Source organism: Daucus carota, chromosome 1, assembly GCF_001625215.2.
Source record: "Daucus carota subsp. sativus chromosome 1, DH1 v3.0, whole genome shotgun sequence".
Classification (NCBI taxonomy): domain Eukaryota; kingdom Viridiplantae; phylum Streptophyta; class Magnoliopsida; order Apiales; family Apiaceae; genus Daucus; species Daucus carota.
The window spans coordinates 25013858-25031844 of record NC_030381.2 but is presented as its reverse complement, the minus strand read 5'-3'; the positions used below and the strand labels follow the sequence as shown (position 1 = coordinate 25031844).

Below are 17987 nucleotides of genomic sequence, written 5' to 3'. Positions count from 1 at the left end.
TTCACTACTTTATACATATTTTTTAATTTCTGTGCCCAACCCATTTGATAAGAAATGGGAGGGACGGAGGGAGTATCATATGACTCCGTTTGATTTTCTCTCGTGGATCTTTGACAACCTAAATTATTTTATTATAATTTTAATAAAAATGAGAAAATAGATTTAAAGAATATAAGGATACGTTTTGTTAATAAATTTTTATTATATTTCAGTCACATAATTTATGTAAATTTAAGTAAAAAGTTGGTTAAATTGACTGAAAAATTTTGTAATATGAATCAAGATAAGTTAGTATTATTAGTATTGAGGAGTGTTGTATAAAAGCAGGAAGACGGTAACAAGCTAATAATCAGAAAATTTAGGACTAATCATAATGATCAATCGATTTATTAATTAGAATTAATCTAATATTATTTATAATATAATAAATCTATTTTTTTAAGCGAATATGTATTATAATCAAAAAGATCATTAGAAAGCTACGGGTAGGGGTGAGCAAAACCGAACCAAACCGAACTAACCGAACCGAACCGTACAATTTCGGTTCGGTTTGATTTGGAATTTTTCAAAACTCCGGTTAGTTCGGTTTTCGGTTATAACCGAACTAAAAGTTCGGTTCGGTCCGGTTCTGAAAAACAAAACTTCGGTTTAACCGAAATAACCGAAATTATATATATATTTTTTAAATTATATTTAATATAAATAATATTCATATACATTACATATGATTTAGTGTCTTAGTTCTTATGACCTAATCGGCTAATCAAATACAACCCCTATCTCTATCTATCTGTTATCAGCAACCCTCCCCTCTATCTATCTGCTATCTCTATAAATAATTTTCTGTGATTGAATTTCTGTCACTCTGTGATTGAGTGCTTTGATTGAATTTGATCAGACCTTGTTAGTCACAGGCTCACAGGTAAGCTTTATATCAAGTGTCAACAGCAGGTAATTGAGTGTTGTGTTTGTGTACTGTTTTGCGTCCATTCTGGAACCAGGAACCATTCTGGAATTCAGTCATTTAATGCTTTTATTGAAGTAAAGAAAGCCTGATTGATGCGGCAACTATCTTGTTGTTTATAAATTGTGGTCAGTTGGTATATATAGTGCTATTGTTCTATTCATTTATAAGCACCAAGCTTATCTAGTGAGAAATTGAATCTGATCTGGTAGCAGGCTAGCAGCATTGAACAAACTTCGGTTTTTTTTTATAACCGAACCGAACAAACCGAAGTTTTTCGGTTCGGTTAAGTTCGGTTAGAAACATAAGTTCGGTTCGGTTCGGTTTTCAGAAAAATGAAACTTCGGTTTTCGGTTATTTCGGTTCGGTTCGGTTTCTGATCGAACCGACCGTTTGCTCAGCCCTAGCTACGGGTCTGCTTTGCTATTGGGTCCTTTAAAAGATGATAACCTTTAGGGGTCGTTTGGTTCGCGACACGGTATCGGTTTGGAATCAGGAATCGGTTTGAGCTGGTATGGGTTTGAGGTATCATTCCTGATAGCATTTGTTTGGTTCAGTGCCGGAATGAATTTATGTTATTTGAAACATTTTTATAAAATAATTAAATAAAACTAATTATTGTTAAATAAAAATATTTATTATTCAGGTGAGATTTACCAATTTTAATTTAAAATATTTTTGTAAAGTTTTATAATACTTTATATTAAAAAATAATTAAACTAAAACTGATACCCATACCCCCTTCTCATACCCACCTCCCTCTAGGGTATGAGAAACTCATTCCTGGTGGGTATCAGATTAAAAAAATTTCAACCAAACATCAGGTATGAGGTTGGAATGAACCAAACCCATACCAGAAAGGACCCCAAACGACCCCTTAGTGGCAGTCTGGCAGACCATCCTCTTTTCAAGCCCAGAATATCTTTCTCTACTCAATTTTATGTATGAAATATTTTTCCATTAAATTTTAATTCATTTTTACAAATTTTAATATTTCAACTGATTAATTCAATTTTTGACTGATTAATCACCAATTAAATATCAATTTTGATATTAACCATTTTTGACCTGATTTTTTAAATAAGTCGGAATACATCCTATTATCGGTTACCAATTAACTGGTCGAATGACGCCATTAATCGGCCGATTAACACACGGTCCCGTGACAATTGACCTCAGGTAATTATGCCAAAATTGAACTACGAATTTAATTTCGACTCAGGTCTGTTACTCTAATTAGGATCCTATATCAAATTCAATTAGGATTATGTCTCCTTCAGTTGAATCAAGTTTTACAAATCTAATTTCGGATAATGTCTGCTATTATAATTAGGACTCTGCATAGAAATCTAGGATAAAAATAAAATGTACTAATGCTTACTAGACCAGCTTCAAAGATCTGATAAAATCTCAGCAAATCTGAAGAGCAAAAGCTGCCTTGTATAATTTACGAGCAGAACAACACCTTCTTTTCTATTCTTATATATTCAGAAAAGAGGCTGCCTGAATTTCCACTCGAATAATAAATTACAAAAAGAGAGAGAATATGAAAAATGGCTCAGAGAGTTGCTTAATGTGCTCAACGAAAAGCTAAGGCTTTTCTCATACAAGAGGTGTCAGAAATATAGCATCAATCATCTTTGCCCAATTCAATGTGCAACACACAAAAACTTAAAACAATTTAGAGAGGCTGCAGCCTAATTTAGGGTTTCATTTTGATATCTGGAATTTTGTTTCCTCCGCAATTTATAGCTTTTATGCTGGGCTTACTCAACCCTAAGAACTTGGATTCTTATGAGCCCAGGCCCATACTTACAAAGTATACCTTCTGTATATAAGTCTGTTACTAAGCGCAGAGTAAAAGCTACGTTGGGTTTATTGGAGTTTTAGAGTTTTATTATTTAAATTTATATAAAATATAATTTAATAACTATTCTTAAATATTTGATAAGCTGAAAATTATGTTCAACATCAAAACAAACAAAAATAATAATTATTTTTATAAATTGTAATATACTATGTTTTTTGATACAATTACGATTTTTCTAGTGTGCGTTAATGGACAATTTTTAATTAGATGTTGGATTTTTATTAGATACAATCTCATCACAATTTATAATCTCTTTATATGCACAAAATTCTCCACCAATAAAAATTACCATGAAAAATAGTAGTTATTATAATTTCATGGACAATAGTGGAAAGACTCATATACTAATAAGTCTTAAGAATTCTTAAAGTTGAAAGATATTAATGATTACTTGATAATAATATTTAAAATTATTTAAAAATAATAAAATATATATGAATTTTGATAATTAAACATTTTATGTATGATTAAATTAAAAAGTATGATGATCACTCTAGAAATCCAACTTTAATATGGACTCCATAAAACCTAACTCATTCGACTAAAAACAATTTTTATACTAAGATTAATACGAAGGACTATTTGGGAGTGTTGTTGAAAATTATTACGCAACTATAGAATTTGATAATAAAAAAATTATTGTTGTGAAAAATTATATAACTGATTGGTGTTTTTTTTATGGCTGTATAATACTTGGTTAAATTATAAACAAATATTCTTTATGAGGTTTCATAATGAAATTTATGGGGTGTTGGCCCGAACTATCACTTTTTTCCCCGAATGTTCGAAATATCACTATCGAATAAGATGGTCTCAAATATCGTTTTATAATCCAAAACATTAGCGTGCAGCTTTCATCCTTTCTTTTAACTTTTTAATGCCAGATTGTCTAGTATTTTAAAACCCTAAAGTTATTTCATGTAACGTTTCACTCTAAAACGCCAAATCATGTACGTTTTGTTGAGATTTTTAGACGTAAACGCAACACGATGTACTGATCTTTTTGCCAAAAATTAAAACGCTTAATTATCCATCGTTGATAAGTGTATTTCAAGCCATTTCTCAAAACTCTGATATTTTGGATATTACTTACAAAAATTGTAGTATATGATACGTTTTCTGAAATTTATGACAACTTCTATCAAAAGCTGAAAATCAACTTCTTCTAAAAACATAATCCTAAAAGTAGCTTTTAAAATAGAGTTGCTGTTCTAAAAAATTGTTTTTAAGTTTATCACACAGTTTCTGCATAATTTTCAGTAAAAAGTATGTTCATGTCTATAATAACATTATCAAAAGAGCTTAACAACAATGCTGGATTGAGCTGAAATAATATGAGATATAAATCAATTTAAGAGGTTTTTATTATTACACTTTGACACGGGTCAATTTTGGAAGTTAAAGATTTAGAAAATACTTGAGACATATTAAATGTTTGAATGGATGAATCATCTAGTATTTGGATATTGATTCAAGATAATCAGTGAACTTAAATAGGAGTGTAGAATTAAAATTTTACTATTTGAAAAGCTAATTTGAAGAGGTTTTTTATTAAAAGATTAAAATATATCTAGTTCAAGTACAAAATTAATCAAATAATTATTTTATCATATTTTTTTCATCCAAAATAATAATTCAATCAATTAGTCGAAATAATTAATTTAATCACTAAGTTATTTTAATACACTAATCAGTGAATCATGGCTATATATCACTAAAATTATATAATTATAACTATATCTTAATAGTTTTTAAATTTGTTGTTGGAGGATCTTCAATGAGTTGGCTATAATCGTTGGCGAAATTTGACATGCAGATATTATGTAAAATTTATTGAATATGTAAGATATTGTACTTCAATTATATAAGCTATATTGGTTTGACGATATTGTCATCTATAGGAGGTTAGCTAAAGTTACAGATAAGGGATGATGAGTATGATTGGAATGTGATTTTTTCAAGAGGTTGGTTATATTTTTTGTTTTTGCTATACCAACTCACTGATTTTGTACGGTTGGAGATGCTCTTGCCACTTTCCGATAAAACTGTTACTACGCGTGAAAATTTGCCGGTTTTCACATCCCTCCTTATTTCCTTTTCTTTGGGAACTCTTCTACTTTTTTACTTTTTCCTCCCAAGTTTCAGCATTTTCACTAGTTGCCGCGCTAGTTATCCGGAAGCGTAATTCGTGAAGCATTTCCACAGGATGGAATTACTGCAGCAAACCAAATCAAATCAAACCAAACAAACCCAATATAACCCGCTTAGAGCAGGGTCTGGGGAGGGTAAAATGTACGCAGATCATGTCCCTACTCATTTAGAATAAGGAGGCTGTTTCCGTGAGACCCCCGGCTTAGTGCAAGACAAAGTTTTGTGTGAAATATAAGTAGAGTGTACCTTGTCCCATGATTTCTAACACATGGACTCACCTCTATCGGCAATGCATCTGTTCATGAATGATCTGAGCCGTTGCACCTGAGCCTTGTCCTAAAAGCATAACACCATAACACTCAAAACCCCTGTAAGCCACTAAACCGAATCTCAACTACCATAATACGCCGTCGCCAATCATTCTTATCTAATGTCATATCTCCTGTTAGAATGTAGGAATTGTACCAGGTATTTTGTGTGCATAATTTTGTTATTTAGCAATTTGACCAATTAACTATCATGCTTGCGAAATCGACGATTTATGGTCTTAAGTTACATTTTTGTTTAAAAAAGTTATCTTATGACCTACTTATTAGTCATCGTGTTCCGGGATAATAAAAGATAACACATCACATCCGAACATTGTGTGGTATCTGTCCCATTTTAATTGTCTGTGTCAAAGTTTCAAATATTCTCTCCATCCCATTTTAGTTGTCACATTTCCTTTTTTGTTGGTCAAATTTATTAGTTTTTGACCAAAGATTACAAGTCACTCTTTCCTTATTTAAAAAAACTGAAAATGACATCTTAAAGTAGATTAAAAGTTATTTCCGATGGTATATTTTTTTTATTTTTTCAATTTATAAAATATTAATAAATTTCAGTCAAATTTTGGTCAATTTGACTGACACAAAACCAAATATGACAACTAAAATGGGACTAAAATGGGACAGAGGAAGTATCAGTTAAAGTGGAGTCATTGTTCTATTCTCAAACCATCACGCTTGTTGAAGAAGAGGTGCGGGGTATTCACCTAGCCGTTGCTAATGAACCAAATCATTATGTTTGAATTCACAATCAATTCCAGAAATTTAAGTTGTTGTCAAAACTTAAATAGAAATACTAATATGTATAGTTTTGTACTCTGATTCTATATTTTGTGATCACTGCATCCTGTTTTTTCATACAGCTGCTAGTTTATTGGCTTCTTATACGATTGAGGAGATCTTGCTTGCGTAGTTGCATTGCATTTTAAGAATTTTATTGTTATCAGAGAAGTTACTGGGAGAAGCCAAGCTCTGTCTTTTGTAAGTCCACTGTGCAAGTGTTCTTTCATTCTAATATGATAAACTGTTTCCTTTCGACAACTATATAATTACCTTAAGAGATTTGTTGCTTAGTGCATGTATTGTGACACTTTAGTTGTTCTAACTACCTAATTTTAGATGGGGTTCTTTCCTCAAACTTCCCTGGTGGTATTTCGATAGTGAAGCTGGTCTAAAGTAAATGGTAGAGCTCCAGAAGCTCCTAATAATGACCAATTATTCTCCTACTTGTGGTGGAACAACATTGTTCCTGTTGACTACACATTTGTAACTTCATGCTCCCTAACAAATACTTCTATGCGCCACCGTTACACTCAAAGTTATATGTTTATACTGCTGTCATATAATACAAAGTGCAAAATGAAAGAGGTAGAATCTCAAGTTGATCTCTTACAAATTTAAGGGCATGGCATTAAAATCTATGAATATCCAGAGGTCTGTACCAGATATGGGAGTCATATAAAGCAAAGCAACATCATAGCACAAAAATACTATTAAAATCAAGTACATCCTGATACTTAAGTTCAAAGTTAAAAGTATCTTGATTTTCTTGGTAAAAAGAAATGGAGATAGAACTGATCTTTTTGGAAGAGATTATGCTTGAAGATTCGAATCTGAAACCATAGAACTGTTTTCTAAGGTGGATGAAGTGGATATAACTTTTTCAGCTGTAGTGTGATGTCCCTCAAAGGCTTAAGTCAATGGGAAATTTTGGTTAGGTGTTAGTCATACTACATATTTGTTAAGATGCCCTTTTAAGTACTGATCACGCATCCTTGCACTGCTATGCTGCATCATCTCCAGGAATAGGAAGTCTTATTTAAAAGAAAAGACACCATGATTTATGCTGCTTTATTTTCTGTTGTAAAGCAGAAAGAGGATAACTAAGTATGGCTCTAAGTGGAATTAGTGAAAGATAATTGATCACACTTTTAAGTAGAAATGTCGTTCTGGTATGCCCCTGGCTGGATTAAATGGCTATGCTTGGTTCAAACGTTTTGTTAATTGCAATCAAAAGTAAGCGTATGGCTACTTGCCAGATAAAAGAAAGTGTGGTCATCACTCATCACCTGTGAAATAAGGTAGAAGACCCATAATTTCTGTAGTTCATGTCTGTCCATATCAGTAAATACTAAGTCAGGCTGATGAACAATTTATTTGCAGATCGAGGGAGGGGGACTGGTTCAGGATTATACATGTATAGGTATGTATATGTACAAACAATCATCAAGAGGCTCCTGGAAAGTAATATAAGTATAAGCACTACATTAATTCAGATCAGGAACACATCCAAAAACAAATATTTACGTACGTGGCTAATAAGGATTGTTCCTGAGACTAAGGGACTGAAATCAAAAGGGACTTAAAAGTCGTTATACAGCACTAAGCAGAGAAAGAGGACTCCTCATGCTGCTTAAACATTAATTAGGCCCCAGAAGGTCTATACTTTAGTTTTTGACTTCTCAGAGTTGTGCGTACACCTCTAAGTTAGCGAGTAATTAACTAACAGATCAGTACAAACTCATAACAGAAGACTAGAGGCAAGATTTCCTTAGTTGGAGAGGCTAGTTATTCTATTACAACTTGAGGTTCAAGTCGAGGTCCTCTGGTTGTTTCTTATCCAAGTAAAAACTTCCTGGCCACATATTAGTTCCGTCCATAGTGAAAGGTAACCATGCCATACCACAATCTGCCATGGGTTCACTAGATCTAGCTGATACTGGTATCCCCTCCCTGCTAGGTTTCTGTACAAGCGAGTGAGCCTGTACCCCAAGTGATCTTATTACTCCCGCATTCATGGGCAAAGCTATAAGCGTTGCCATATTCCAGGACTTATTTCTTCTAGCTGCACCCCTCTCCCTCTTATGTGCATTCTGATGGCCTCCTAGTGCTTGTGAACTGTAGAATTTCCTCATGCAAAAGTTACATGAATAAATCTTGGCAGAAGTGCGTCTTGACGAGTCAGAATCTTCAACCGATGAACATAGATCCCCACCTAGGCTCAACTTCAGCCACTCTCTCGGTGCATGCTGATCATGAACCTCTTTGCCGCTTTCCATATTACTTGCTGCTTGTTGGTTATTCTGCAAGTGTTTTGACAACAAGAAGTAGAAGGAAGATGGTATGAATGGAGAGGTAATATCAAGTGTCTAGATTGGTTCTTAAATGCTTTTTGGGTCAAGCAGGATGATAGTAAGTGACAAGAAGACATCACAATAGGAAGAAATTGATTAGTCATTTTTAATTTTATCCCATTTCTTTCATGGTCCTACCAACTGATGCTTGGTATTCTAGGGGGACAACTTTGATGATCCTCTACTGTTATTCATTTTATGTTTGAGATTCTCCACTTCTAGTTCCCATCTTTTTACTTTCTCACCTCAAGTCACACCAGCTTTACATGCTTTACTATTTTGGACTGAACCCAAAATTGAAGGATTGACATCTTATAATAGTTCCACCTATAGTCAAATCAAATCTCATTACATATGTTCATTGCCTGCCATATATGCAGTTCCCACTAATATTACTTACACTCATCTAGCTAGCCTCAATTAAGTATCATGCCTTGGTTCTCTGATGTTATTCTTAATCGTCGAATTTGCTGGAAAACAATTTCTGTAACAGAATCATGGATGCTGCATGTTCTTTGGAAGCCCACTTGTCGAAAAGTACAAATAACTTCCTGAATTGTGACTAAAAAAAACAGAGAAAAAAAAGAATGAATGTTACAAATATAGCTTTTGCAAGTAATGAAACATGGGGAAAATATAGTTTTGGCAAGTATCGAATCTATATCAGGTCACACCGCGGGGCTTGTCGGGTCCTTTAGTTGAGTGAGTGAAAGGTAAGCTTGAATGCAGAAGCTAGATGTGGAAGTGAGTGGTGGCAGAAATGTAATGTGACATTAGGAGATACATGGTAGGGTATGAGAATAGGAAATGATGGTGATACAAGTTAGAAAAAGCACAAGGGTGTGGGAGATCTTACCAATTTTGTGTGGTGTTTCTTATGAACAAGCGTATCTATGTGGGTGTCTTCATGCTAGGACTACATGCAGTAGTGGGCAGTGTGTATGCATAGTAGAAATGCATTAAGAGCAGCTTTTAACTTTCTTTGTATCATGTTTCAGGTCCAACTGTTCATTGCATTTCTGAGTCCTTGTGTTAGAAGCCGATTTTCGAACTTGTAATTTTATCTCGAATACGTGTGTTGATGATCGACACTCGTACAAGAGTATGGATAGTCGGCACGCTTTATTTTGAATAAAAATATACAAATATGCAGTATATGTAGAATTGGCAGGGTTATAGTTTTTCCACTAACATACTGTATCTTTTGAGTCTAGTGTAGTATGGATAAGAATAGTATGCATATAAATGAATCAGCAAGTTTTTACTCTTTTCATAAAATACAAAATTACCAGAAGGTTCAGATACTTGTAAAGATTGGGAACAAGCATATCACCTAGGCCTGTGTAAATTTAGATCTGCTACTTTGCTGATTAACCCCACATTATTTGTCTGTGCAGCATAACGCCAAATGTGTTGGTGAGGTAAAGCCTAATATATACTCTGAAGAGAGCAGAGCACTCAAAGTATTGAAAATGTAAAGTCTGTATTATTTTTGAATTCGATATATTGCTTTTCTATTTTGGCTTTTTAAGATACAAGATTAGTTTCCTGTAATGAAAATAATCATGTTAATTATCATGTGTGAAGAAATTTAAGTTTTGGGTTAAATGACGTTTTGATCACTCAACTGACCCGAAACTTGCAATTGGGTCATTCAACTCAAAAAATTTTCAATCACATCGTTATACTCTTAAAAGTTTTCATTCAGGTCACTGGCCGTTACACTCCGTTCAGGATGACCCAATTGCAAGTTTTCGGTCAATTGAGTGACCAAAACACCATTTAACCCTTTAAGTTTTTGAAGGAGTTATTCTGAGAATTTATTGTTTGTCGTCACATGACTTTGAGTTTAATTCTCATTCATCTCAAAATTTATATGCGACATTGTTGCAGAATAATGAGGAGAAATATATTCGTCAGAAAGTGGGAAAAAAATTAAAAAAAGCAGCACTTATTATAGTTGAAAAAACAAAAAAGTAGAAAAGGTAATAGGATAATGGTGTTCCAAATGATAAGATTGATGATGCAAAATATTCTAGTGGAAATATAATAGAACATCTGCCAGAATAATCCTAAAGAAGCCATCAACAAGAACTGCTTGGCTACTTTTAATGCACTCATCTCATTGCCTGATAGAGATATATCTAGTCAATTTGCTGAATTCTCTAAGTGCTGGAGTGATTATCATCAGTTCCAAACACTTTGAAGGAGTTCAATGTCAGAGAATCATAATACATCACTACAACTTCTGAATGGCCCTGGTGAATTGCATCCAGCACACAAGTTTATTATGAAAAAGTTCCAACTACTTGTGTTCAACCAACTTTTCCCTCTGGGACCGTGTTTCGACGATCTTATTCACACAAGGACCTTTGCCATTTGCAGGAGGTCCCCAACACGCAACCTTCCAGTGTCGCGAGGGATCCCGGTACCCCCACATCAGTAATTCCATCCAGGATTATTAACCTGGCATCGGAGCCAACATTTGATCTGTTGGATAGCTTATGATTCTACTTCATTAGTCGGGCCATGACAGCCAGTTCCAATCATGCACATACATTACATATGTGAACCTCAGAACAGAATTGACATGCACTTGAGCACAAGATTTATTGGAGTGTTGTAGCTATAAGCTATTGTTACGCCCCACCAAGCTGAACCAGTGCACCATTAGGCCCAGGAAGAAAATTGTGCTGGTCCCTCTACTTAAGGCATCCAACCAACAATTATTGCAATAATCAATGATTTTGTCGAGGAAAATTAAAAATCTGTCTTCGAAAAGAACAATAGTTTTAACTTCTAAAAGTAGGTTTTGCATGAACTAGATATACAGAAAGGTGCAACTTAGAAGAGACTTCAAATTTTCAATTGATTAAATGGCTATTTGATCACTCAACTCATCTATAACTTAAAAGTGAATCACTCAACTGAAAAAACTTACAATCAAATCATCATAGTATTTAAAACTTTCAATCAGGTCAGTGACTGTAATACTGTTAAATAGTGGATGGTACTTTTCAGAAGAATGTATCTGACCTGACTCTTCTACAACCCATTTTTTCCAACTCTTCAACCTCCAACATACTAAGTTACTAACTATCCATTACTAAAAAATTTCACCTTCCATTCCTAAATTATCTTGTTTAGGCTAATATTTGAGGATCGGAGAAATAACCATCCAAATCACAATCTCTATCTCTTTATATCACAATCCTTTATTACATATACATGCACACATAAAGAGAGATAAAAAACAAGAAACAAAGAGTAAATATTGGGAAAAGTAAGTATATGTCAAAATGATAAACATATGGGTTTGAGAATTAATACAAGGTTAGCATTGACAAAAGTAAGTATATGTCAAAATGATAAACATATGGGTTTGAGAATTAATACAAGGTTAGCATTGACAAAATAGCACCATCGAAGAAACATAATTCAGCTCTTCAACAGATGATGCAAACACACCAAAATCCACCAATTGAATTAGCGACTTGGGTGAGTTTAAGTAGAGGTTGTGACAGGTGGCAAAGATGATATATATCTTTGTGTGTGTGTGTGTGTGTATAGGCTTTGAATATACGAGAAGTGATGAAGATGATAGTTAAAACTTTTTACAAATGATTCAGATTTAAATTAAATGGGTATTTTTATCACGTGTAATCTGACTAGAAACTGACTTGTACAACTTAACAGACTTCGGTTAAAGTCAAAAGTGATAATATATATAATTGCATGACAAAGCAATGCTTCCTCGATACAGTTGGAAATATTCTTCTGCAATTATGAAATGGTCCAGAAGGACCAACTAAAAATTTATTTAAAGACATCAACTTCAACTCAAGTAAATGATAAACCACTATCATGGTTTAAAGAGTGCAAGCATCTTAACTATTTTGGAAAGGTGCTACCACTGATCAGTAAAATAACAGTATATTCTTATGAATTGTTTAGATCTTAAGAAAACCAAGCTCCACATGAGACGCCTACTTGCTGTAATCATACCAAGGATCAAAGAATCCAGTTGCTGTTATCAAATTGGCAGTCTCAAGTGCCTGCATAATTTATAACGATGTCAGTTAACAATGGTAGGCGTGAAAAAGACTTATTAACAAGTCCTAGTTTAATAGAAGTAAAGTGATGGTACACTCAATTATTTTAATTTATGAGAGTTAAATACAGAACCAGTTCAAATCTACATAATTTAGAGTCCCTACCAAGCCCGAACCAACAGCATTCCTAATTCTGATTTATAGTAAATACATTAAGATTGCAGACTCAATAAGAAAAGTTCTATGAAGATAGTTTCAGAACATGACACACTATAGTTATCACAATTACAACAAGAATCAAGAGCGCCACATGAGGAACTAAGGAGCCATATTTATTACGGTATCTAATTAATGTGTTGATAAAATCGGTTAACACGGAGCAGTACTCAGAATACTCGGCGATTAAGGACCAGCTGAACCGAGTGTAACCATGTCCGGAGCAGGACCAGATAATCGAGGACGAGTACAGGAGTTCTCATATTTTAAATTCAACAACATCACTGAGTAATATCTGGTTCCGATTTTTACAAGATAAAATATCACTAGCTTTGCAAAATGAATTATCCAATGCATAGCTATAATTGACCGGAAAATAACAAAAATGGACTATTAGTTCTAAGTATAGATCAAACTATAGCCATAACTACTCGTTACATCTAAGCATCTAACTGGGAAAACAAAGGCAAATGTCTATGCTATAGATTATGATCCATGAGTTCTAAATTAGATATATTGATAGCCATAGTTGATTTACAATTAGCATTAACTTAAATTTTAATTCTCGGTTTCAATATATAAAACGGGCTGGCTAACATGTGCCCGTTAATGTGTATTTAGTACACATTAGTTGTTGTTGACAGCTCATATAGATGAATAATACTTGTTACTTTTCACTTTGTCGGTTTGTCCAATTCTATTAATTCTTCTCTTTTTTATCACCTTTCAACACTTTTATGTTTACTTTTTTACTTTTTATTTTTTTTAACAACCACATTTAGTTTTAATTATTTTGACAAAAAAGCATGCAGAATAAAAGATTTATTTTAATATAATAATTTATAACCAATCCTTGCATTTTTTTTGTAACTAGAAAAATAAGAAGTATTTGTATAAAAAATATTAATTGATTTCATCCTACAAATAATCCCAAAAATTAGAAGGCTAATTTTCTAACTAAAATCAGCCAATTTGATATTTAATAATAAATTTATGATTTTTTATTATTTTAATAATATTAAAAAATATAGATGATATAATACACATTAACCTGTGCCCTCGGGGCAAAGGTTAGCCAGCCCGTATATAGAAATAGTTTAGCTATTTTAGCACAAGCAAGGGAATTGTTCTAAGACCTGTTCAAATCTGAGAATAAAATCAAGTGTAAATATAAAATCAGAGTAGTATATGAATAAGTACTTTAATATCGTCATCTTATTTCAATATATAGAAATAGCTAAGCTATTTTAGCATGAGCAATGGAATTGTTCTAAAATTTGTTTAAATCTGAGAACAAAATCAGGTAGAAATATAAAGTCATAGTATATGAATCAACACTTTAATATCGTCATTTCTAATTTTCCTTAGAGGCTGATCGCACACCAGCAAACAAACAAGCCTTTCTTCACAATTTTTTTAAAGAAATCAAATTTAAAAAATTTAGCAAAAAAAATAAAACATTCATCCTTGACAACACATCTAGTGACTAGAAAGTAGTTGGGCACCCCAAGGAGGGGAGTTTGTGCCGATTCGACTTAAGGTGTTTACGAGGTTCCCCGCATGAGGTTAACATAATGTTCAAGTAATAATTATGACATAAGAAAGAAAAGTGAAACTAGTGTGAACAATAAGCTAAAATAAACCATTAACACATCATTTCAAAGTCCACATACAAACTAAACCGGGTTATATAAAATATTAAAGCCCACTTGGAAGAAATGAAGAATGAAATTTTCGTCAAGTTACCCTTTACATTTTCAAGTCCTATTATTAGTGTTCCTATAGCAGGGATTGTGCCGATTCGACTGAAGGTGTTTACGTGGTTGCCCGCGTGAGGTTATATACAGCAGGGGTGGTCGGTTACAGATTTAAAATAATGTTCAAATAATAATTATCACAGCTAAAGTCAAGCAACATTCGGAGTATCAGTAGTACCCCTTGACTACAACATGATGAAGAAAGAAAAGTGAAACTAGTGTGAACAATAAGCTAAAATAAACCATTTACACATCATTTTAAAGTCCACATGCAAACTAAACTGGGTTATATAAAATATTAAAGCCCACTTGGAAGAAATGAAGAATGAAATTTTTGTCAAGTTACCCCTTACATTTACAAGTCCTATTATTAATGTTCCTATAGAACTCAAGAAACCTAGGAAACACAATGCCATGAATATCTCACCTTTTAAAGTGGATATTTTAGGTTCAATTTGCAGTGTGCTTATTTTTGACGTTATAATTTGTCATATATAACCTCAAAATATATGCTATATCACACCCACATGATTCCCCTGATTTCAATCGTCGCACCTTCATCTCATCTGTGTTCTTGTCCAGGCATCGATGTGTAAATTATTCATAAATGATGCTAATCTGTAATATAAAATAATTAAGTGATTCTATTAGTTTGTAAGCACCCTCACAATTAATTTAAAATATCCTCATTACTCTAATAATATCAACCAGAGAGGGCCAGTTACACTTTAAGACTTAATACCAATAGTGACAAAGCTTCCCTCTTGAAGACTGTCAAACATTTCATTATACTTATGAGCTAAGATGTGACTTGTGTTGCGAAGAAGTAACTATAAGATGAAACAGAGAACTGAATCAACAACAGAGTAATAAAAGCTTCACACCTATATAAAAACTTAGCAAAAAATATGTATTCGACCTATATATGAGAAAGATTCATCCGATTTTCCGAAAACAGGTAGGAAATATAAACTCTCTAATGACAGCTAATTCGAATAAGGTTTATAACCTTCTCACGAAATAAATATGAACATGAAAGTGTCTAAGCAGTTATATGGTGCTACCAAGTGATAAGACTAATCCTGCTCCAACAATGTTGCATGACTCTATTTAAGTACACATATGGAACTTTAGTAATAACATACTTAGCTCTATTGATATGCCAAGTACACAGAAAAAAAATTGATATGCCACGTGCACAAATAAAAAACCAAAAATATGTTCATGTCAGGCTCCTTTAGTTAAAGTTCACAAACAAATATTATCTTAGAAATTAAACCTCCATTACATTTCTTTCTCATCAACCAATTTTTACAAACCAACGATTACTTTCTAGGGTCCAGGTCCCTGGCATGCCGTTGGATGAATATCCAACGACCAGGATTATAACCTTTTAAGCGCTGGACGAGGTCTGTCCAGCACTTTTTTAACTGCTGGACGGGGTCATTTTCCCGTCGACCCCGTCCAGCGGTTAAAAAACGCTGAATATATTAAACTTTTGTTATAATCCTGGCCGCTGGATATGCATCCAACGGTCAGAAAACTGTATGTTGGTTAACAGATCCCTGGCATACGTATGCCAGGAACCTGGACCCTACTTTCTAAAGTTCACTCCTAACTAAACACCAGTTAACACACTCAGCCAGTATCAATTTATCAAACAGATTTGATATCACGAGCAGAAATCAATTAAAATATATATAATGTAGACCCTGATTCTTTGTGTTCAACCACATTTTTCACATGTAAACAAGTACTTGGATCACTCCTTCACTCATAAAAGGCCATTCCACACGCAACAAATATACAATTTAACGAGCATAGAATCCAACATGTAATTAGGGAAAAATGAGTAATTACTAATTATCATGTGAATCATGTAAGACTCAACTATTAGCGATCTTGACAAGAACGGCAGAAGGTACCGTGAGTCAACTCGCAAAAAGCCCGAACATTAGCATTAAGATGCGAAGTGAGTCGAGTTCCGGCAAGCATAGGTAACAGCAATTGAGAGCATCCAATTTCACCCAAATTCCTAATCAAACACATTCAGAGACAATTTTAAAATGTCAACATACAAACACATTATCACGCAGCTGCTTAGTTAAAACAGAAAAAGAAAAGAATATGTGAGAATGAAAAGGACCTAGGGTTTGTAAAGGAGTGGCGGAGGCGAGGAGAGGCGAGCGATGGAGGCCGGAGACGAGGGAGCGGCGGTGAGGGACGAGAAATGGAGGATCTGGCCGTCGAGATGAGGGTTCTAGAGAGTGATCCACGCCATGCCATTGCTAATCAAGTTATTTGTGTTGATGTTGATAAACAGAAATGGAGATGCGAGCAAGTGAGGGTTTTGTTAGGGGTTTAACAGAATAGGTGCTGCTCGGGTTGTTCAGACCGGGCTATCAATGCTTGGGACTTGGGTAACTCGTATCCGAATTCATTTAAATTTCTCAAATTTGATTTTTGAGAAAATGAATTTTTTTGTCCCTCTATTATTACCTTTTTTAGAAATCTAGCACTGAATAATAAAATTTTTGAAAACTAGAATTCTACTAATTTTGTTATTAGTAACTAACCAATTTGTTAAAAGTAATCAAAAGACGTTAAGTATAATCTTCCACGTGTTAAAGTGTCCTACATGTCAGATGAGGTGGCAGCTGAGTAATAAAAATAAAAAAAAAAAGTGACTGATCAATATAACACACAATCAAACAAAATATACATAAAACAAAAAAAATGAACAAAACCCTTCAACTCCCAGATGCTTTAATCCCAAAACCCTCTTCTCTCTGAGACAAAAACAACAATCACTGAGACGCATCGACTGTTTCATAGCTAGGTCACAAGATAAACCTTATTATTTTATATTCTTAATTATCAATTACTATATCTTTTATTCAGTTTCGATTACTTATTGTGTCAAGTATGTAGATATAATGAATGATCCTAATCGAAACTAATCCAAAGTGCAGGTAGAGAATATATAATGATGAGTTGATGTTAGAGCCCTCTCTCTCTCAATCTCTCCTTTCTCTCGTTCTTTTTTTCCCAGATTTTGTATTCTTTCGGGACATACACACCCCCTTCCTGATCTATTCCCATGTGATTTTTGTGCTTGATGGCTAGTTTGATAAGGTGAGTGTATCTTGTGAGTTGTTACTGATCATCATCGTCGAGGCTTTGTAATGAGCGAAGATCAAGATTCGGGTGGTTGAAAACAGTGTGTAGTGAGGCGGAGAGCCACCGAATGACACACGAATGGAGGGCCACGAAGCTGGTTTTCGAGGTTCAGATGAGAAAATATTTTGGACAAGATGAAGGGATCCAGTTCGTTCCATTGGGGATTCGTTGGTTTCTTCATCTGGGTGTTTTTTGATTTTTGGTGTTCTTGGGTGGTTTGGACTACGAAATAAAATAAACTGACATGGAACATGTATTTACATGGAGATGGATATATTTCGGGTGGTCATCGTCCTCTCTTGGCGGTCGTGTGCGGAAGAGATAGTGTGGCGGTGGT

At 33.9% G+C, this 17987-nt stretch overlaps 2 protein-coding genes and 2 non-coding genes across 6 annotated transcripts; all 4 read right to left on the bottom strand.

The window, feature by feature from the left end:
• Nucleotides 1-2328: 2328 nt before the first annotated feature.
• On the bottom strand, nucleotides 2329-2469 carry LOC135149986 (small nucleolar RNA snoR77). Its single transcript, XR_010288341.1, has one exon. It is a non-coding gene; the product is annotated as a small nucleolar RNA snoR77 (small nucleolar RNA).
• A 50-nt stretch (nucleotides 2470-2519) lies between these two features.
• On the bottom strand, nucleotides 2520-2609 carry LOC135149980 (small nucleolar RNA snoR1). Its single transcript, XR_010288335.1, has one exon. It is a non-coding gene; the product is annotated as a small nucleolar RNA snoR1 (small nucleolar RNA).
• Nucleotides 2610-7887: 5278 nt separating this feature from the next.
• On the bottom strand, nucleotides 7888-8370 carry LOC108192811 (zinc finger protein KNUCKLES). Its single transcript, XM_017359307.2, has one exon. The coding sequence runs from the start codon at nucleotides 8368-8370 to the stop codon at nucleotides 7888-7890; it is 483 nt and encodes a 160-aa protein (XP_017214796.1).
• Nucleotides 8371-12148: 3778 nt separating this feature from the next.
• LOC108213234 (uncharacterized) lies at nucleotides 12149-16878 on the bottom strand. 3 transcript variants are annotated; one of them, XM_064093682.1, is made up of 3 exons: nucleotides 16617-16878; nucleotides 16331-16505; nucleotides 12149-12500 (listed from the first exon to the last, which is right to left on the bottom strand). In XM_064093682.1, exons 1-2 carry the CDS (start codon nucleotides 16754-16756, stop codon nucleotides 16364-16366), a joined length of 282 nt encoding a protein of 93 aa, XP_063949752.1. In that variant the 5' UTR covers nucleotides 16757-16878; the 3' UTR covers nucleotides 12149-12500; nucleotides 16331-16363. The 3 variants fall into 3 exon arrangements, with proteins under 3 accessions (XP_063949752.1, XP_017240496.1, XP_017240502.1); XM_017385007.2 differs by having other exon boundaries at nucleotides 16362-16505; nucleotides 16617-16876; XM_017385013.2 differs by having other exon boundaries at nucleotides 16396-16505; nucleotides 16617-16872.
• Between the last annotated feature and the right edge of the window lie 1109 nt (nucleotides 16879-17987).

Bases quoted from the DNA above. Each gene is read 5' to 3' on its own strand.
- LOC108192811 (XM_017359307.2), bottom strand. From the start codon at position 8,370: ATGGAAAGCGGCAAAGAGGTTCATGATCAGCATGCACCGAGAGAGTGG.
- LOC108213234 (XM_064093682.1), bottom strand. From the start codon at position 16,756: ATGGCATGGCGTGGATCACTCTCTAGAACCCTCATCTCGACGGCCAGA. The intron at 16,506-16,616 runs GTCCTTTTCATT...GTGTTTGATTAG, and splicing joins CACTCCTTTACAAACCCTAG to GAATTTGGGTGAAATTGGAT.